At 31.0% G+C, this 15,566-nt stretch overlaps 1 protein-coding gene and 1 non-coding gene across 2 annotated transcripts in view; both read left to right on the top strand.

Annotated features, from left to right (window-relative positions):
- LOC108906032 overlaps positions 1-15,566 on the top strand; it is a 171,207-nt gene that overhangs the window by 39,933 nt on the left and 115,708 nt on the right. The window contains exons 3-4 of the mRNA XM_018709174.1: positions 4,607-4,952; positions 10,330-10,485. Of these exons, the coding sequence (XP_018564690.1) occupies positions 4,607-4,952; positions 10,330-10,485 (502 nt within the window). The remainder of the gene's footprint in view (positions 1-4,606; positions 4,953-10,329; positions 10,486-15,566) is intronic.
- Trnac-gca lies at positions 3,032-3,103 on the top strand. Its single transcript has one exon. It is a non-coding gene; the product is annotated as a tRNA-Cys (tRNA).

Here is a 15,566-nt window from a genome sequence, read left to right as displayed (position 1 = left end):
GAATTTTTGCTGGGAAAAGCAGAACAGGAAGTCAGTTCTTATCGATAAAGATGAAATTATTTGTTGGCGAAGATCCTACTTAAGATCAATTAGAAAATTCCGTGACGAAGGGAGGAATATTTATTATCTAGACGAAACTTGGGTCAACGAGGGATATACTGTAACAAAAGTATGGCAAGATAAAAATGTAAAAAGTTTTCGACAAGCATTTTTGGATGGACTTTCAACAGGGTTCAAGGCACCTTCAGGTAAAGGGCGAAGATTAATAGTGACACATATAGGTAGTGCCAGTGGTTTTGTAGATGGCGGTTTACTTTTATTTGAATCTAAAAATACAGGTGACTATCACGAAGACATGAACGCAGATGTTTTCGAAGAGTATTTTACACAGATGTTGGATCTTATTCCTCCGGGGTCTGTAATTGTCATGGATAATGCCAGTTACCATTCACGGCAGACCGAGCGGACGCCTACGACTGCTTGGAGGAAAGCCGATATAATTCAATGGTTATCCGGAAAAAACATTTCTTTTGAAACAAATATGGTGAAAAAGGAACTTTTGACACTTGTCAATCTTAATAAAGATCAGAAAAAATATGTTATCGATGAAATGGCAACAAATCGCCAAATAACGGTACTACGGTTACCACCTTATCACTGTGAACTTAACCCAATCGAATTAGTCTGGGCGCAGGTAAAAGGAGATGTAGCGCGAAATAATACGACGTTTAAATTAAGTGACGTGAAAATTTTGTTAAAAAATTCCTTGGAACGAGTAACTGCAGATAACTGGCAAAGATGTATACATCATGTACAAAAAGAAGAGGAGAAAATGTGGGAACTCGATAATTTAATTGACGTTACTGTGGAACCTATCGTTATCAATCTAGGAGACGAAGATAATTCATCAGAATATTCAGAGGATGAATTTTAATATACCTACTTTTTTATTTTCTTTATTGTACATTTATACAACACTACATTTACTCACCATAATTTGAATTTTCAAAATACATATATTTTTGTGTGGAATAAAAGTCTATTCATTAAATTTAAATAAATATTTTGATAATAATATTGAATAATTTTATTTGAATTACTAAAAACCCTCTTAACCCGGTTATGATGCTTAAAGTAGCCTCATGTTTTGAAATGCTGTTTTTATATTGTTTACTTATAAGAGAAATGGACCGAGAAATTGAAGCGGCATAGACAAAGACGGATTGTCGGGGATTAAATTTTAGCTACCTGCTACAATTTAGTACAGTTCGATCGCACAAAGTTTTGTTAAAAGTACACCTCATCCATACCGATAAAACATAATATAAAAATATTGAATATAAGCACCAGTACTACATTTATTTACGATTTACATACATAATGAGCTTTTATTACTCTCTTTCATTTCTAAACAGATATAATAAACAAAGGAATTTGGAAAGATAGTTGTAAGAAAATTAGTTGTAAAAGTGTTAGTTATTAAGATGTGAAACTGAAAGTGGCGTAAACCGAATTCATATGTTTAAACGTACAATATGTGAAAAAAATTTCCATATAATATGGATGTTTTAAAACATTTCCAAAAAAATCCTTGGTAGTCATTTGGTTAACATAAATCTATACAACAGCCAAAAATGCCCAGTGTCGCATGGAGTTTCAGTTAAGTTCGAGCCATGTAAAATTAAACGTTACTCTAAAACAAAATAAATCAATCAATTTGATTGTATTGAAAAATAACCTAAAAGAACTTCAAAGTAGTGAATTTCTAAAGAGAAACTGAATCAAGTACAAAAATAAACAAACAAGTTTACCCGGGATATCCAGGAGAATCCAAAGAAGATGGAATGGTCAAGTCCAAATGAATAAAAAAGGGTATCAAGAAATTTATCAAAAAAAAAATCTGCACGAAAGTCAGCTGTCAAAGATCGGACTGGAATTTCAAATTGTAAACAAGAAGTAGTCTACTTCTATTGCATGGAACTATTATAAGGTAAACAGTGGCACAAGAAAAAGACCAGTGAAATCAAAATACCAAGTGGAATAAATAAAGACAACCACTAAATCAAGATACAGAGTGGCTCAAGGAAGAGTAAAAGGTAACAAGAGAGAATTAGCGACTGATAAGATTGAGATAAAATGAGAATTAATATTTGTAAAGTAGTTTAATAATATAATATTTGCAAATTAGTGTAGCTTTTTCCAGTTTTTTTTCTTCAAATAAAATTATAAAAATAAAACATCGTTTTGAAATTGAAAAATATTAAAAAAAAATTAAATAAAAAATAATAATTTAAAATAAACTAAAAAGTGAACATTAAATTCAAAGATAGTAAAGCTTTTTGTCTGTGTGAGAATTCGTTTCTGAGCAAGTCTAAAAAAATAAACAAAACAGTACAAAAACTTCCAAATTTGTAACAACCCGTATTTTTCCATATATAAGGTATTTATTTTCGTGGGTTCTGGTGTGACAGTAGGTTACAAATGATGAAAGAAACAGCAGCGAGTTTTTTACTTAACGATCCGTTCCTAATCACTCAGGAACTTTTTCAAAAGAATTTTGTCAAATTTATTATATAAAAGTTAATTAATTAAAACCTAAACAACCATTCTATGTAATTTTTTCTTTAACATGCATCAAATATTCAAAATTATAGTAGACTCTTTTAAAATGAGTTCATTAACAAATTATTATCGATCCCTAATTAATTTTATTTATAAACTAAACAGTGTCACATGTTTTGCAGAAGAAGGAAAGTAAATAAATAATAAATGCTTATTTAACACTTAACGTAGGTAACATATGCCACCTTTAGAACTGAATGAAATGAATCGAGGAATATCCTCGATGATGAAAAATACTTCATAATTGCACACCCACGAGCACGGTACTCATTCTCGCTTGTAGTACTATCATTCGCTTGGTATTTCATTCACTCGCATACGTAGCAATATTGTTGCTTATAAACACTATAAACAATTATGTGGGAGTAATGTACGTTGAAAAACAGTTTGTAATATACTTATGAATATGGGGGATATAGCTCAGTGGTAGAGCATTCGACTGCAGATCGAGAGGTCCCCGGTTCAAACCCGGGTGTCCCCTAAAATATGTTTTTAGTTTTGCATATTATTTAATATTTTTTAAATAATGCAAAAGAATATACTGTTAGCAGTTTTCTCAAATAGTTACACTTTTAATATATAATTCAATTCAATTCATTAACAGTGATGATTGATTCATAATCTACTAAAATTTATTCAGAATGAAATTGAAACATTAAGCCAAAAAGCCATATTTTTACTACGTCAACCTGTCAATCTGCAATAAACTGTCTTCAGAACTCAGATATAATTTTTTTAATAAAAATAAATAATTTCATAAAGCATTTTTAAAAATTATGGAGTGAAAATTATATTTAGTATATAGGGTGTTACAATACTGGTGGCATACGGACAGTGGAATGGCAACCTTAAAGATAAACGAAAATTTTTGTTTAGCTTAGAAGATATTGAATTTTGAAAAGTAAATGAAACTGAAAAATTTTGGAAATAAGGTAAATATAAAAAAGAATTATAACAGCTATCTGAAAAATGATTTCCCGCAAGCCTTCTAAGTTTAATACTGGTATATTGTGTACCAAAAACCTCACAAAAAAGTCACGTGGAGTTGGGTCTTAAGAACGAGAAGATCGAGTAAGAAATTTCGTGAGATATAAAGCAAAATTAGGACCTTCGCTATAAACATCATATTTTGCCGGAAATTAAGCGCTGCGCCATTAAAATACCTAGAAGCTCTTTTTGTAAAAAGACTAAATAATTGTCTACGTTTAATACGTCGATAAAATCTAAATAAAATAAAAAGAGAAAATGAAAATGATAAGGTAAAACGAATAAGATTGGAATTGGATATTCTCCTATTAATCCACATTATACTTTTAAAGTAAAACGTTGTTGATAATATAAAATTGTCAATCACAAAACGCACGCCGAATTAGATAATCAATCATCTCTTGTAAATGTAACAAATAACAGAAAATATGTATAAAGGAAAATATTTATTATATCATTTACATAACTGTTGATATCTTCAATAAATACAAATGTGCTAAATAGTAAAACTGTAGATACTACATTATACAACAGAATATATAAATTCTAAAATAGCAGAAAATTGTACGAGAAAATAATAAACATACGTTTCACGCACAATAAAATATTACAACAAATAACTCGACAAATGACACTTAGACCATTGAACAATGACTTGGATTACCACAGTTATCACGATAAAATATATTGTTGATAAAAACGCATACTGTATTACTCACAATATTCAACCAGCGTCCGCTAGAGGTACAGTGAACTATCATGCTTGATTCCAATTTTACAAGCCTTTTGGAGCCACCCTTTTACCGTACTACTACTAATATTGACATTTTTGTAGTAACTAATATTTGCATTTTATGGATCAGATTTATTGTTAATTTTGCAGGTTTTAAAAAATTCTATACACATTCATAAAATTAGCAGTACCTAGCTGAAAATATTTGTATCAAGATTTATTCACTTCTGCATTTATGCCGTAATAGAAACAAATTATTTTCAGGTTTGGGATGCCATGGATTAACTCCGGATGTAAGCGGCCTAACCCATCTACACGTAGCCATCAAAACTGAGTTACAGCGACACATAGAAGCCTACAAAAGCGCCCTTCATCGATTGGAGGAACTAGGTCTGGCAGCTTCGGACAACAAGAGACCTGTAGACGCTTCTCATCAACGATTGCTTTCTCTACGCCTTTCCGACGTTCAGCAAAGACTTATCGATAATAAAACCGTTTTAACGATTTTGGATAAACCTGCCCTGAAACAACTAGGACCGTTAATTGAGACTCTCGCCACCAGAGTGCAAAATGACAAGGAAGCACTATTCAGCATTTCACAGTTGAAAAGGTAGTTATAATTATTCATACACGGTGTATGTATACTCGACTATCTCTCTAACTTTGTACAAAAGTTTTCTAACACCTGATAATTTCAAAAGAAGTACACATTTTATAGCGATTCCACAATAACTAGGAATTACTACTTTTAACAATTTTATCCATCTTTCTTAATTTGCTATTTGACAAATATTTCGTAAACCAAATATTACAGTTCCTATTCTATTTAGCCGGTATTTAAATTTAACCGATTCGAGAGAAACCAGTGATATCATTAATCCCTCTTTATCGGTGTTGTCAATCATTTCAACTCATTTAACACATAACCTCGTCTAGTAATACTTGCATCATCAGCAAACTGATAAAATAATAAGTATTTTATTTTATTCAACCAACGGGATAAACAATTAGTTATAGGATTAGCACATAAACAACGAAAAAACATTACAAAATATAAAACAATTAAATGTGTTAAAAACACATTAACGGATATTAGATATACTAAAGACTATTACACAATATTAGTGCAACGCTGAAGACTATGGAGCCATTAGAAATGCTACATCAGATCAGGATTTTTCCCTAACATCAAAAAATAGGTCAAATTTAGTGGAAGTCTCAATTTTTTGTTAACTGTTTGAAATTAAAGTACACAGACGTATCAATAGCATTTCAGAAAGAATAAATGTTTTTCAAAAAGTATCATTTGCATTTAAAAAAGCATTAAATATATTTCAGACATTTACTAATTACAATTACTATTATTAAGTGTTCCACTTTTAATACTACGTTATTTGAATAATGAAATAAAAAGATTCATTTTAATATTTATTGATATCAATTTGAGAAATCAGAAATATTGCGTTGTTGAAGAACGTGCGAAAACGAACTTGCGTAGCAAGTTTATCTCCGTGTCCTAATAGTCCATAATTATATGTGGAGCTATCTCAGATTTGTTAATTTAAAAATAAGACTATTTAAATAAACTTATTTCTATCCAAATTTGACCCGCTAAACCGCTAATAGAATTCGACAAAATTTTTAATTTTCAAATAATCACAAAGATAAGTGCCTTTTTCGAATTTGCTTTCTGTTTTACTAGTAAATTTTTTATATTCATAATGGTTTTGGCGTAATTGTTTATTTTATTAGTTCACTAATACTTATTCGACGCAAATTTGATACCATTATTGGAAATTATCAGCATTTTTGGTAAAACATAATTCAGTAAAAAAGAAGATTGGATTGGAATTGTTATATTTTTGCGAATTTGGCTTTCTGTGGTTGTTCTTATTCGAGGAGCGTTACCTTAGCTAAATTCGATACAAATTACTGAATTACATGTTATTGAATATGGCGACCATTTTAATAAAAATAAATAAAATAGTCAATGACAATTACAAATGTTTACTTACGATGAAAGAATTTCCTATTCCTGAAAACTCAATACAAATAGTAGCATACCAAAATTTATTTAAATCGGATACAGCTTTTTAAACTTACCTAGGTACCTGAAAAAAAAATTTTTTTTGTTCTCTAACGGCTAAACAAAGCAAGCTGTATCAAAAGTAATTCTTATTTTAACTCCAAGAATCTGTGAAAATACTGCATACCCATAATAAATTCTGCAATAATTTTGATATTTTCTGATATATCAAATTATAAAATTCAGGTTTAATACAGTTTAAATGGTCTTTAGAAAAAATATTTTAATTTAAAATTCAAATTTCGTTTACATGTACGAAAAAGAGGTAGAACCTTCTAAATAAACTGGTTTTATATTAATTAAAAATCAATATCGCATTTATAATCAGTTTGTTAGTGTATCTAAACATCTAATAATTTATTTTGATCAAACAGGTAGTGAATAAATAAATATTTGATGATTACACAGTCCCACAAAAAAAGAAAAGTAGTCTATTCCAAATATTAAACCTATGCATTTTTAAATATTCTGAAGCGCCGAATCCGGGACCAGAATTGCTTCATCACCCTCTATTTTTTTTTAATCGCAAAAACTGCCCGTAATTACAGAAAATATGGAAAATTATGTTTTTCAAAACAAGAGGAAGGTCAACTTCGTCTTTCATCCCTGTTTCTTATATCTATGGGATATTGGGGACAGAAAGAATTAATTTGAACAGAAAGTATGGCCAAAAAGAACACAGTTCCACCCAGGTTGAAAAACATCATACGCCAACCCTTAGTTGATCCTTCAAATATTCTGCTTCCACTCCAAGAGAATGAACGTTTTACCATGATATTATGGAAATGGAGCGTCGGTATCAAGGAAGGTGAAATGTTAATATAACGTAAACATGAAGTTTAAAACGAAAAACAAGCCAAAAACAAAGAATAGAGAAAGATGCATAGATCATTTAAAGATAAAAGAAATCGCTACAAAAGCAGAAAGGAGAAAGGAGTAAAAGTAATCAATTTTTATCTAGAAATGATGTTCAGATCTTCGAATAATTTCTCTTTGCGGGCATCAAATAGCTGAAATTGATCTCAGGGAAGAGGCATTTCCCAGATTTTAGGGTTATTTCGCACGGTAGAGAAATACTAGAGGATGATAAAGTAATTTCAACTTACTTCGGATTGGGCGTCAGCACGTCAAAATACTTATAGACATGGTCCTGGAGTAACTTTCATTCTTTTTTTACAATTGTCCCAAATGGTATACACCCTTAGAGTAGGATTTTCGATATTTTCGGCCATTTAAAAAAACTGGGGGTGATGGAGCAATTAGGATTCGGATTCAGCGTACGAAAATACATACAAACATGGTCTTGCAGTCATTTTAGTCGGTTTCTACAATTATACCTAATGCTGGTTCCTCCAAAGCGAGATTTTTGGTATTTTCTGAATTTAAGATAGGCTCTTCGTGATTTAAAAAAAAATGGAGGGTCTTGGTGCAATTCTGGTCCAAGAATCGGATTAAGCGGGTCAAAATACATAAGGATACATAGGGTCATTCTTTGGAACAGATCACTTTTCTTTTTTGTATGCCTGTGACTTTTCCATATTTTCTGTACTTAAGGGCGATATTCCGCAATTTAAAAAAAATGGACGGTGATGGGGCAATTCTGGCATTCGGATTAAGCGCGTCAAAATACATAAGGATACATGGTCTAATCTTCTCATCTTTGGAACAGACCAGTTTTCTTTTTTCCTTGTGGGACTGTGCTATCTTTAATGATATTGTTTGATGAACACTAATATTCCTTTAAAATGATCATTGTATCTACTTCTTTCTCTGGAAACTACTAGTGAACTGTGGGTACCTTACAGCTTGACTAAATTCATTGTCCAAAGGTTTCAAATACGCATAGGTAATTTACCCATATATTTAAAAATATAATATAAAACCTACATTGAATACTATATTGAACAGACCCAAATAGAAGTTTTGCACAGAAGAAACAAGAAACCTGTCATACTATTGAGGTCTTGTTTTTGTCACTCCCACTGTGGAGTCTCTTGTAAAACGTCTGTCACCGTAATGAGAAAAATGTGCAGAATCCGAAATGCGAAAATCCAATTTGGTGTAACTATTCTTGACTAAGCTTTATTGGCGGATTCTACTGAAAACAAATAAATAACAAAGAAAGTTCTCATAAACATGAGTCCGAAAACTTCATTTCCGATATACAAGATGTTCAAAATTAATATAAACATGTTTATTTCAAGTTGCAAAAATAGTTGAGAAAAGCCGCATAAATAATAGTCAATTTTATTCATAAACAACCTGGTATAGTCCTTCCGAAGTCAGTTTAATATGCAAAAAAACGTCTGGTAATAAAATTTAATGAGTTTCATAGGCGTCCCTAAAAAAATTTTCTGCTAAAGGTAAAAAATTATAATAATTTGTATACAATGTGTAGAAAATTTCTATTATAAGTTGATTTGACCAACAACATATTTTAATTATTTATGTCCTCAAATAATTTTATTATATTGGTGGTAAATTTCGTTTTGTTCCATTTCAAAAGGTCTCCAAAATGCCATGTTGTGATAATATTAGTAAACAAAATATCCCACTTATTTCTTCCTTTCGCAATTGTAATATGAATGATTGATAGAAGGTGCCTATAATAAATTAAAATTGCTTGATTCACACCAAATTCCGCACTGCCGCACTGCACTGCTGGGAAATTTATGAACCACTTGTCACCTGCTGTGATTTATTGTCCAGAAGCCCAATACAACTGTACTCGTTTTACTTTGGCCGCACTCGCATTCTTCAACTGAGCATATATACATTTTTACCAGCTGCACGTTTAGTTTTACCAGACCTCTGTATGAGTATGGCTAAATAAACATGGGAACAAGTTTTTCAAATATTTCAATGCCGGTTGCTTCGTAGCGACCGAGCCTGGTACATACCTTGAAGCTTCAATTGATTGACTTCGGAAAAACTATAACTGCAATTGTTATATCAAATATAATTTAATGTTTTGTCGATTTTGGCAATAATTATACATATTTAGTATTTCATCATTTAACTCGAAAGTGGTGCATTTTAACAAGAAGTAATAAAACATTTCTCATAGTATCGGGTTTTTGAGCTAACTTGGAAATAAAATATGAAAGAAATTACTGTTCTCGCCTGGAACGACACCGACACATATTTATCGAAACTTTTGTTGTTGATTATGGTGTCATTAAAGTCATATCTGGAAGATTCCTTTCAGCACATTTTTCATACCCTATTTTCAAATTGACTCTACTATCCGCTAAAAGCTGGAATCGTCTCTAAAATAATAAGTCTACATAGGTGTAATTAATTCGCAAAATGAAAGTAGGGATAGTCTCTTGCGCTAGTAAATAGGATCCCTTTTTACTCATTGGACTGGAATCGTTACTAAAGTCAGTGCTGGAATATATTACTACAATATATTTCGTTACTAGAAGCCAATATTGGACTTTTGTAATTTGTACAAGTTGCAGGCATCGTGTACAGCTGTTCTATATTTGCAATATTATAACCGACAAAAGAAAAAATTTTTAACTAGATAGAATTTTGTTAAACGACTATAGACAGAAAGAAATGGTAAGTTTACACTATTTATTTACAGTTCTCAGAAATATCGAGCCAATATTAAAAGAAGTAGTGGAAGCTCTTTCTGTACGTACTACTTTCAAAAATTACAATATTTTTCATTATTTTACATTGACATTGACCCCTCTAAACTTGAATACAATTTAGTAAATATCAACTTTACCTTGACATTCAATTATATATGAATTGTAAATTTAATTAAAGTTAGGTACATTAAGAATTACTGCTATGATTATTCGCCATCCCTCACCCTCATCTCCACAACTGGCAATTTCGTCAGGCGTACCTACATTTCCTAAACGGGCTGATCTAGTCGTTGTTCCAGACTCCAACCCGTCGAGGATGAGAAACCGGTGGCAACAGTATTGATGTCCTTTTCCCGCGGCTGTGGCGCCCTCTTGGAGCTCATGCACACACCCGAGAGCCCCTGCAATAGTGACACCGGATACCATTCGGAGACCGAAACGGAGCATGAATTGGGGTGAGTGAAATCGAATAACCAGGGGAAAGTTCGTCCCGTAATTGGTTTAATCGGATATACGTATGCGCCTAATGGAACCCTAGATGTGGGGAAACACTGAAACGAAAGAGGATTTTCTTTGACATATATCCTATGAATTTATCAACCGTAAGTCGTTTATGCTGGATAAATGTACAGGGTTGTGATAAACTAGCGGATATAATACTAAATCTCAAACGAATTTCAATTTCTCCCAAAATTAAAAAGTATTCAATTTAATTTTATCACCAGAAACACTAGAAAAATTGTTTTTTTAATCTTAGGAAAGTGATTGTAGGTGTAGGAACATCCACAATACGCAATCGACGAACAAGGAAAAGCAATAATTTCAAATATGTCAAACCAATTGCAAATGATGCTATTCTTTAAGATTAGTAATATACTAGAATTCCGTTTTATAACTGATTATTTATATTTTTTCAAAACATGTGGGGCCCTCTAGCGCCCTTACGGTGCATTCTTGCATACAGGTAAATTAGCGTAAATCGTTGCAGTTTGACCTTAAGAATCTAGGGTGGCTGCTAGTACATGCATTTCAGGGACACCTTGTAGTGTTTATAGCGCGACTTATAGTGTAATCGTGATTTTCTCAGTGTGAGATATTCGTGATTGGGCAAAACTAGACTTATAAAACTGAACTTATAACACAAAACTATTTATTTAATTTTTCTTGTCAATGTGGAAAAAATACTAACAAATAAATAGTTATAAAAAACAACAAATAAATAGTTATAGACAGTAAGTACAGCTTGAATTTACTGCACCAGTATCAGAAACAGTTGAAAATTTATTTCTAGGCCGCAAACGTATACAGGGTGTAAGAAGTATGACTGTCGTAACTTCAGCATGAGGTAGAGTAATCATAAATAAACAAAAAAGTTGTATATTACAGGGGAGTAGGATTAACAGTTTTCAAAATACAGCGAGTATTAATATTGGGGAGTTTCATCACGACGTGACAACAGCGCTTAACCTGCTGATGCACACCACGTGTACACGCGGCAGACTTGGCCTACGGAAAAAATGTAAACAGCTATTATTGTGAGACATTTAGTAAATTTCAACACAATTGTTTTCCAGTTTTTAAATAAATAAAATAAAATGCATCGATTTTGTAGTATGAAGATAGTGTTGTGGTTAAATTTTAGCTCGAATTTTAGTAAATATGAATCTCTTAAAACAGAAACTTAATTTTTAATCAAATTATGAATTTGAAAAATATGTGATTAAAAGATTTACGTCGTCCAAATAATCATACGTATTAAAAATAATTTAGATACTTACCAAAAAGCAAAATTCAGTAATTTTTAAACGCACAAGTACAAAACAAACTACAACATATGCTCAAAATGTCCACCACCATTTTCAATGCACGCACGACACCTTCGAATCCAATTTTCGCGCATTCGCTAGAAAATTATCACGTATGGTAAACATTTTAAAAAAGCAAGAAGAAACACCTCAAAAGCAGGAAATGAATTGCGTATTGCTGGTTGCTGGACTGTTAGTACCGCGCCGTTGTCACATTGTTCGATATGAATTTTATCGAATTTTAAATTTATTACAATGCCAATTATTATTTTTTAGAATTAAGCATAAAGAAGTTAAAAAAAGTGATAAACGTTGTATTTTATTGTATTCTATGCACGCAGTTATGTCAATATTCCTTAACAAATTGAACTTTTGGACATCAAGTTGGAGATTTTGATTAATTTTTTTCTCGGAAATGGTTGAGTTTAGGACCCATGTCATATAAGGTGTTTTTTTGTTTATTTTAATGTATTCTATCTTCTGTTAATATTAAGGTAGTCAATCTTCTAACACCCTGTATATTTTTGCTCCTAGAGTTCGACCAAAGGAGGAGCTTCCCTCTTAAAAATTATTTTGGCCGTAAATAATATATGCTTTGATATTCATTTAAATATTTTAGATATATCTAAACACAAAAAACGTACTGGATTTCAGTGTCAGAAATTGTCAGTGCAATGCTTTGTTTTATGTTCTTCACTTGTCACTGTTCTTCGGTTAATGGAATATATTATGTGTTATGTGGAAATATTTATTTATTACTCTATTATCGGCAAAATGGATTTTATTACTGAATATTGTTTTGATTAGTTTTTTCTAAAATCCACTTTATTTATTAACATTCTATTACCTACCTCTTTTTTATATATAATTTAACTTACGTTGTGGGTCTATAACACTAAAAAAAATTAAACTTTTCTCTAAAACTTTTATGTTAATTTTGAAATAACTGTATTCGGGATTTAAAAAAAATTGTGATCGTAACCGTTTATGTGAATTTAATATCACCTTGTAAGCAAAATTGACTGGCAGTATTCACAAATAGATAAGTACAAAAATTTCCTCATATGGAATAGGATACATAATTAAACAATTTTTATTTTTTGGATTTTAATTAAATCTTGTACGTTTTTAGAACTTCTCCGGCGGATACAAATAAATTGTAACCTGTTAATGTGTAACGTACACAGTACCATTTATACAAATCGTAGATAATTTAAAGAAACAACAGAAAATAAAAATCAATCAGAATTTAAGGCTCATAATATGCAATTATTAACGTTAATGACAATAAGTTTGTATAGAACATGTAACTGAAAGGATTGACTTTTCTAATTCCTAGCTAAAATGAAACTTGTTATGAAAATAGGAAATATTTTCTTTGTATTTCACATACTTGTATTCTTCCATGTTATAAATTCTATCACCACCGGTATCGACCATCCCACACTGGCGTAGATCTGGATTATTCTCTTCCTCGTTATTTATGTTTAGTCAGGGTGAAAATGTAATTCTAGAAACAGCTTGATCCATCTTTAAATATACCATTATGCTTTATGCCTAATATTTACGGAACTAGTAAGCTTTACAATTTGTCTGTTCTATTATATTTAAATGGGCGGCGGAAGTACCCAATTAATAAAAAAATAAAATTTAATTTTTTTTCACATCCGACTTTAAACTCAATCTTATTTAATTCAACAGGAATTCCTACTGGAAATTTCGAATTCTGAGCTTAAGCATGGTATTCCCAACTGAAAAACTTTCAATTTGGAATTGATACTTTATTCCTATAGAAATTTTCGAATTTTAAATTTAAGGTTCCTAAATTAGAATTAGTACTTTTTATAGGTAATCTAAACTTAGTAAAAAATTTGAGTTTATGTAATGTTAGTCAATAGGAATAATTTTTTCCATACCTCGATTTTGGATAAGAGTCTGGATAAGTTTACACTCACTGTCCAGAGACTTCCGCTCTGGTTATTGAACTGCAAGGTATCCGAGTCGAAGTTCGATAACAGTTTGGGGTGGCTTCGCGAATTCTCGATTCGAAACATAGGTCAAAATTTTGATTTCAGCTCAGTGTCTTCTGCTTCTCAGGAATAGTGAGCTAGATGCCTTAGAACATTGGTAACTAGTTTAAGCAGCTTTTTCGCTCTGCAAACGGCTTCATAGGTCAAATTCGAAAGTTGACTGAAATTCGAAATACACTCAACACTTGAATATGATTAGGAGAAAAATTAACATTCATTTTCCAACAACCTCACAAAATTTGGTGACAAAAAAATCAATCATTATGAGATCAATCAAGTAGTAACGTTAAAATCCATTATTTTAAATATTTTATACTTCTCGTTGGCACCATATAAAAGGTGAATGAACTTTAGTAATCAGTTTTAACCGATATTGTTATTATTATTGTTAATGTTATTGTTATCAACGTAATTATTATTGTTTTCTAGTTGGAAATATCAATTTTATTGACAGGTAATGTGTGTGTTTATTTATTCTTGAGTAGGTATTTATTAATTTAATTGACCTTAAACAACTTTGTATATCTTCGCTAACTGATGACAGGAAATGGGATGGATGATGTATGGCTGGAAGACGAATAGATCAAACAGTCCGAGAAAGTTCTAACTAGTTTAATCGGATATATGTTCTAATGTAACTCATGATACAGGAAAGTTTTCGGAAAAATTCTTCCCTTCCGAAAACAATTAGGTTTTCGCTGATATTTGATGGTTAAATGGATTGCCGAGTAATGGTCAATTTTAAGTCATTTAGGAGATCCATTCTTTTTAAACAATAAATATATATTTTATATTTATATTATTATATTTGACTTTAAAAAACTAACGTCTTTTGCAGTTAAACTGATTCGACATCTTCCTTATTTAAGAGAAGTAATCATACAATTAGTATTAGTTCATTACTTAGGAAACATTTCTTTATAAAATTCTTAAATAATATTTACACAATGGCAATGGCATGTAATTTTAAATAATTTGCGCTTACTTGAAACGAAAATGAAGAATTATGTTTTGTCTTACAATTATTATTTTAAGAAAAACACCTCATATTATCCAACTTAATACCACCTTAACTTTACCATGGTGATTGCCAAATTATTAAATATTGTGCACACAAAATTTCATTTATTTAATATTCTCTTATTTTGAAAACATCAACACCCTGTATCTCAAAAACGTGAACAAGTTTGTATAGTCATTAAGTATTTAGATTTATTCTGTTGTTTTCTCAATTTTGGTAGTCAGTATTCAAGAACCCTGAATGTGCGAATATCGTAAGAGTATATAAATTCTTTTTCAGTTCATGAACGACCATCCACGTCACCTGGAAAAATATTTAAATGTGTGAGAAAGGGGAAATCATTATTTAGGTTCAGCAGCGTAGCGTTAATGGAAGGACTGCTTTCATGATCCTGCATGTTTTGCATACAAAATAAAGGACTTTTAGTAAACTTTCCCCCTACCTTATTTTAGTTTTTGAATATACGAGTACTATAAGAAATAACCATTTCAATATAGGCACATTTTGTTAACACGATGTATTGCACATTATCGTGATAAAATGTATATATATTACTTAAAGAAAAAAAAATAATGCTGTAAAGCATACATAGAATTGGGTGTATAATAAATGTATAAGATCTACCTAAAATATTTGTCGTTTTACCTAATATATTCCAACAAGCATTTTTACTTAATAAT

This window comes from Anoplophora glabripennis, unplaced genomic scaffold (genome assembly GCF_000390285.2).
Source record: "Anoplophora glabripennis isolate ALB-LARVAE unplaced genomic scaffold, Agla_2.0 scaffold209, whole genome shotgun sequence".
Classification (NCBI taxonomy): domain Eukaryota; kingdom Metazoa; phylum Arthropoda; class Insecta; order Coleoptera; family Cerambycidae; genus Anoplophora; species Anoplophora glabripennis.
Note: the sequence above shows the minus strand (reverse complement) of the source record. Positions and strands in the feature narration are given on the sequence as shown.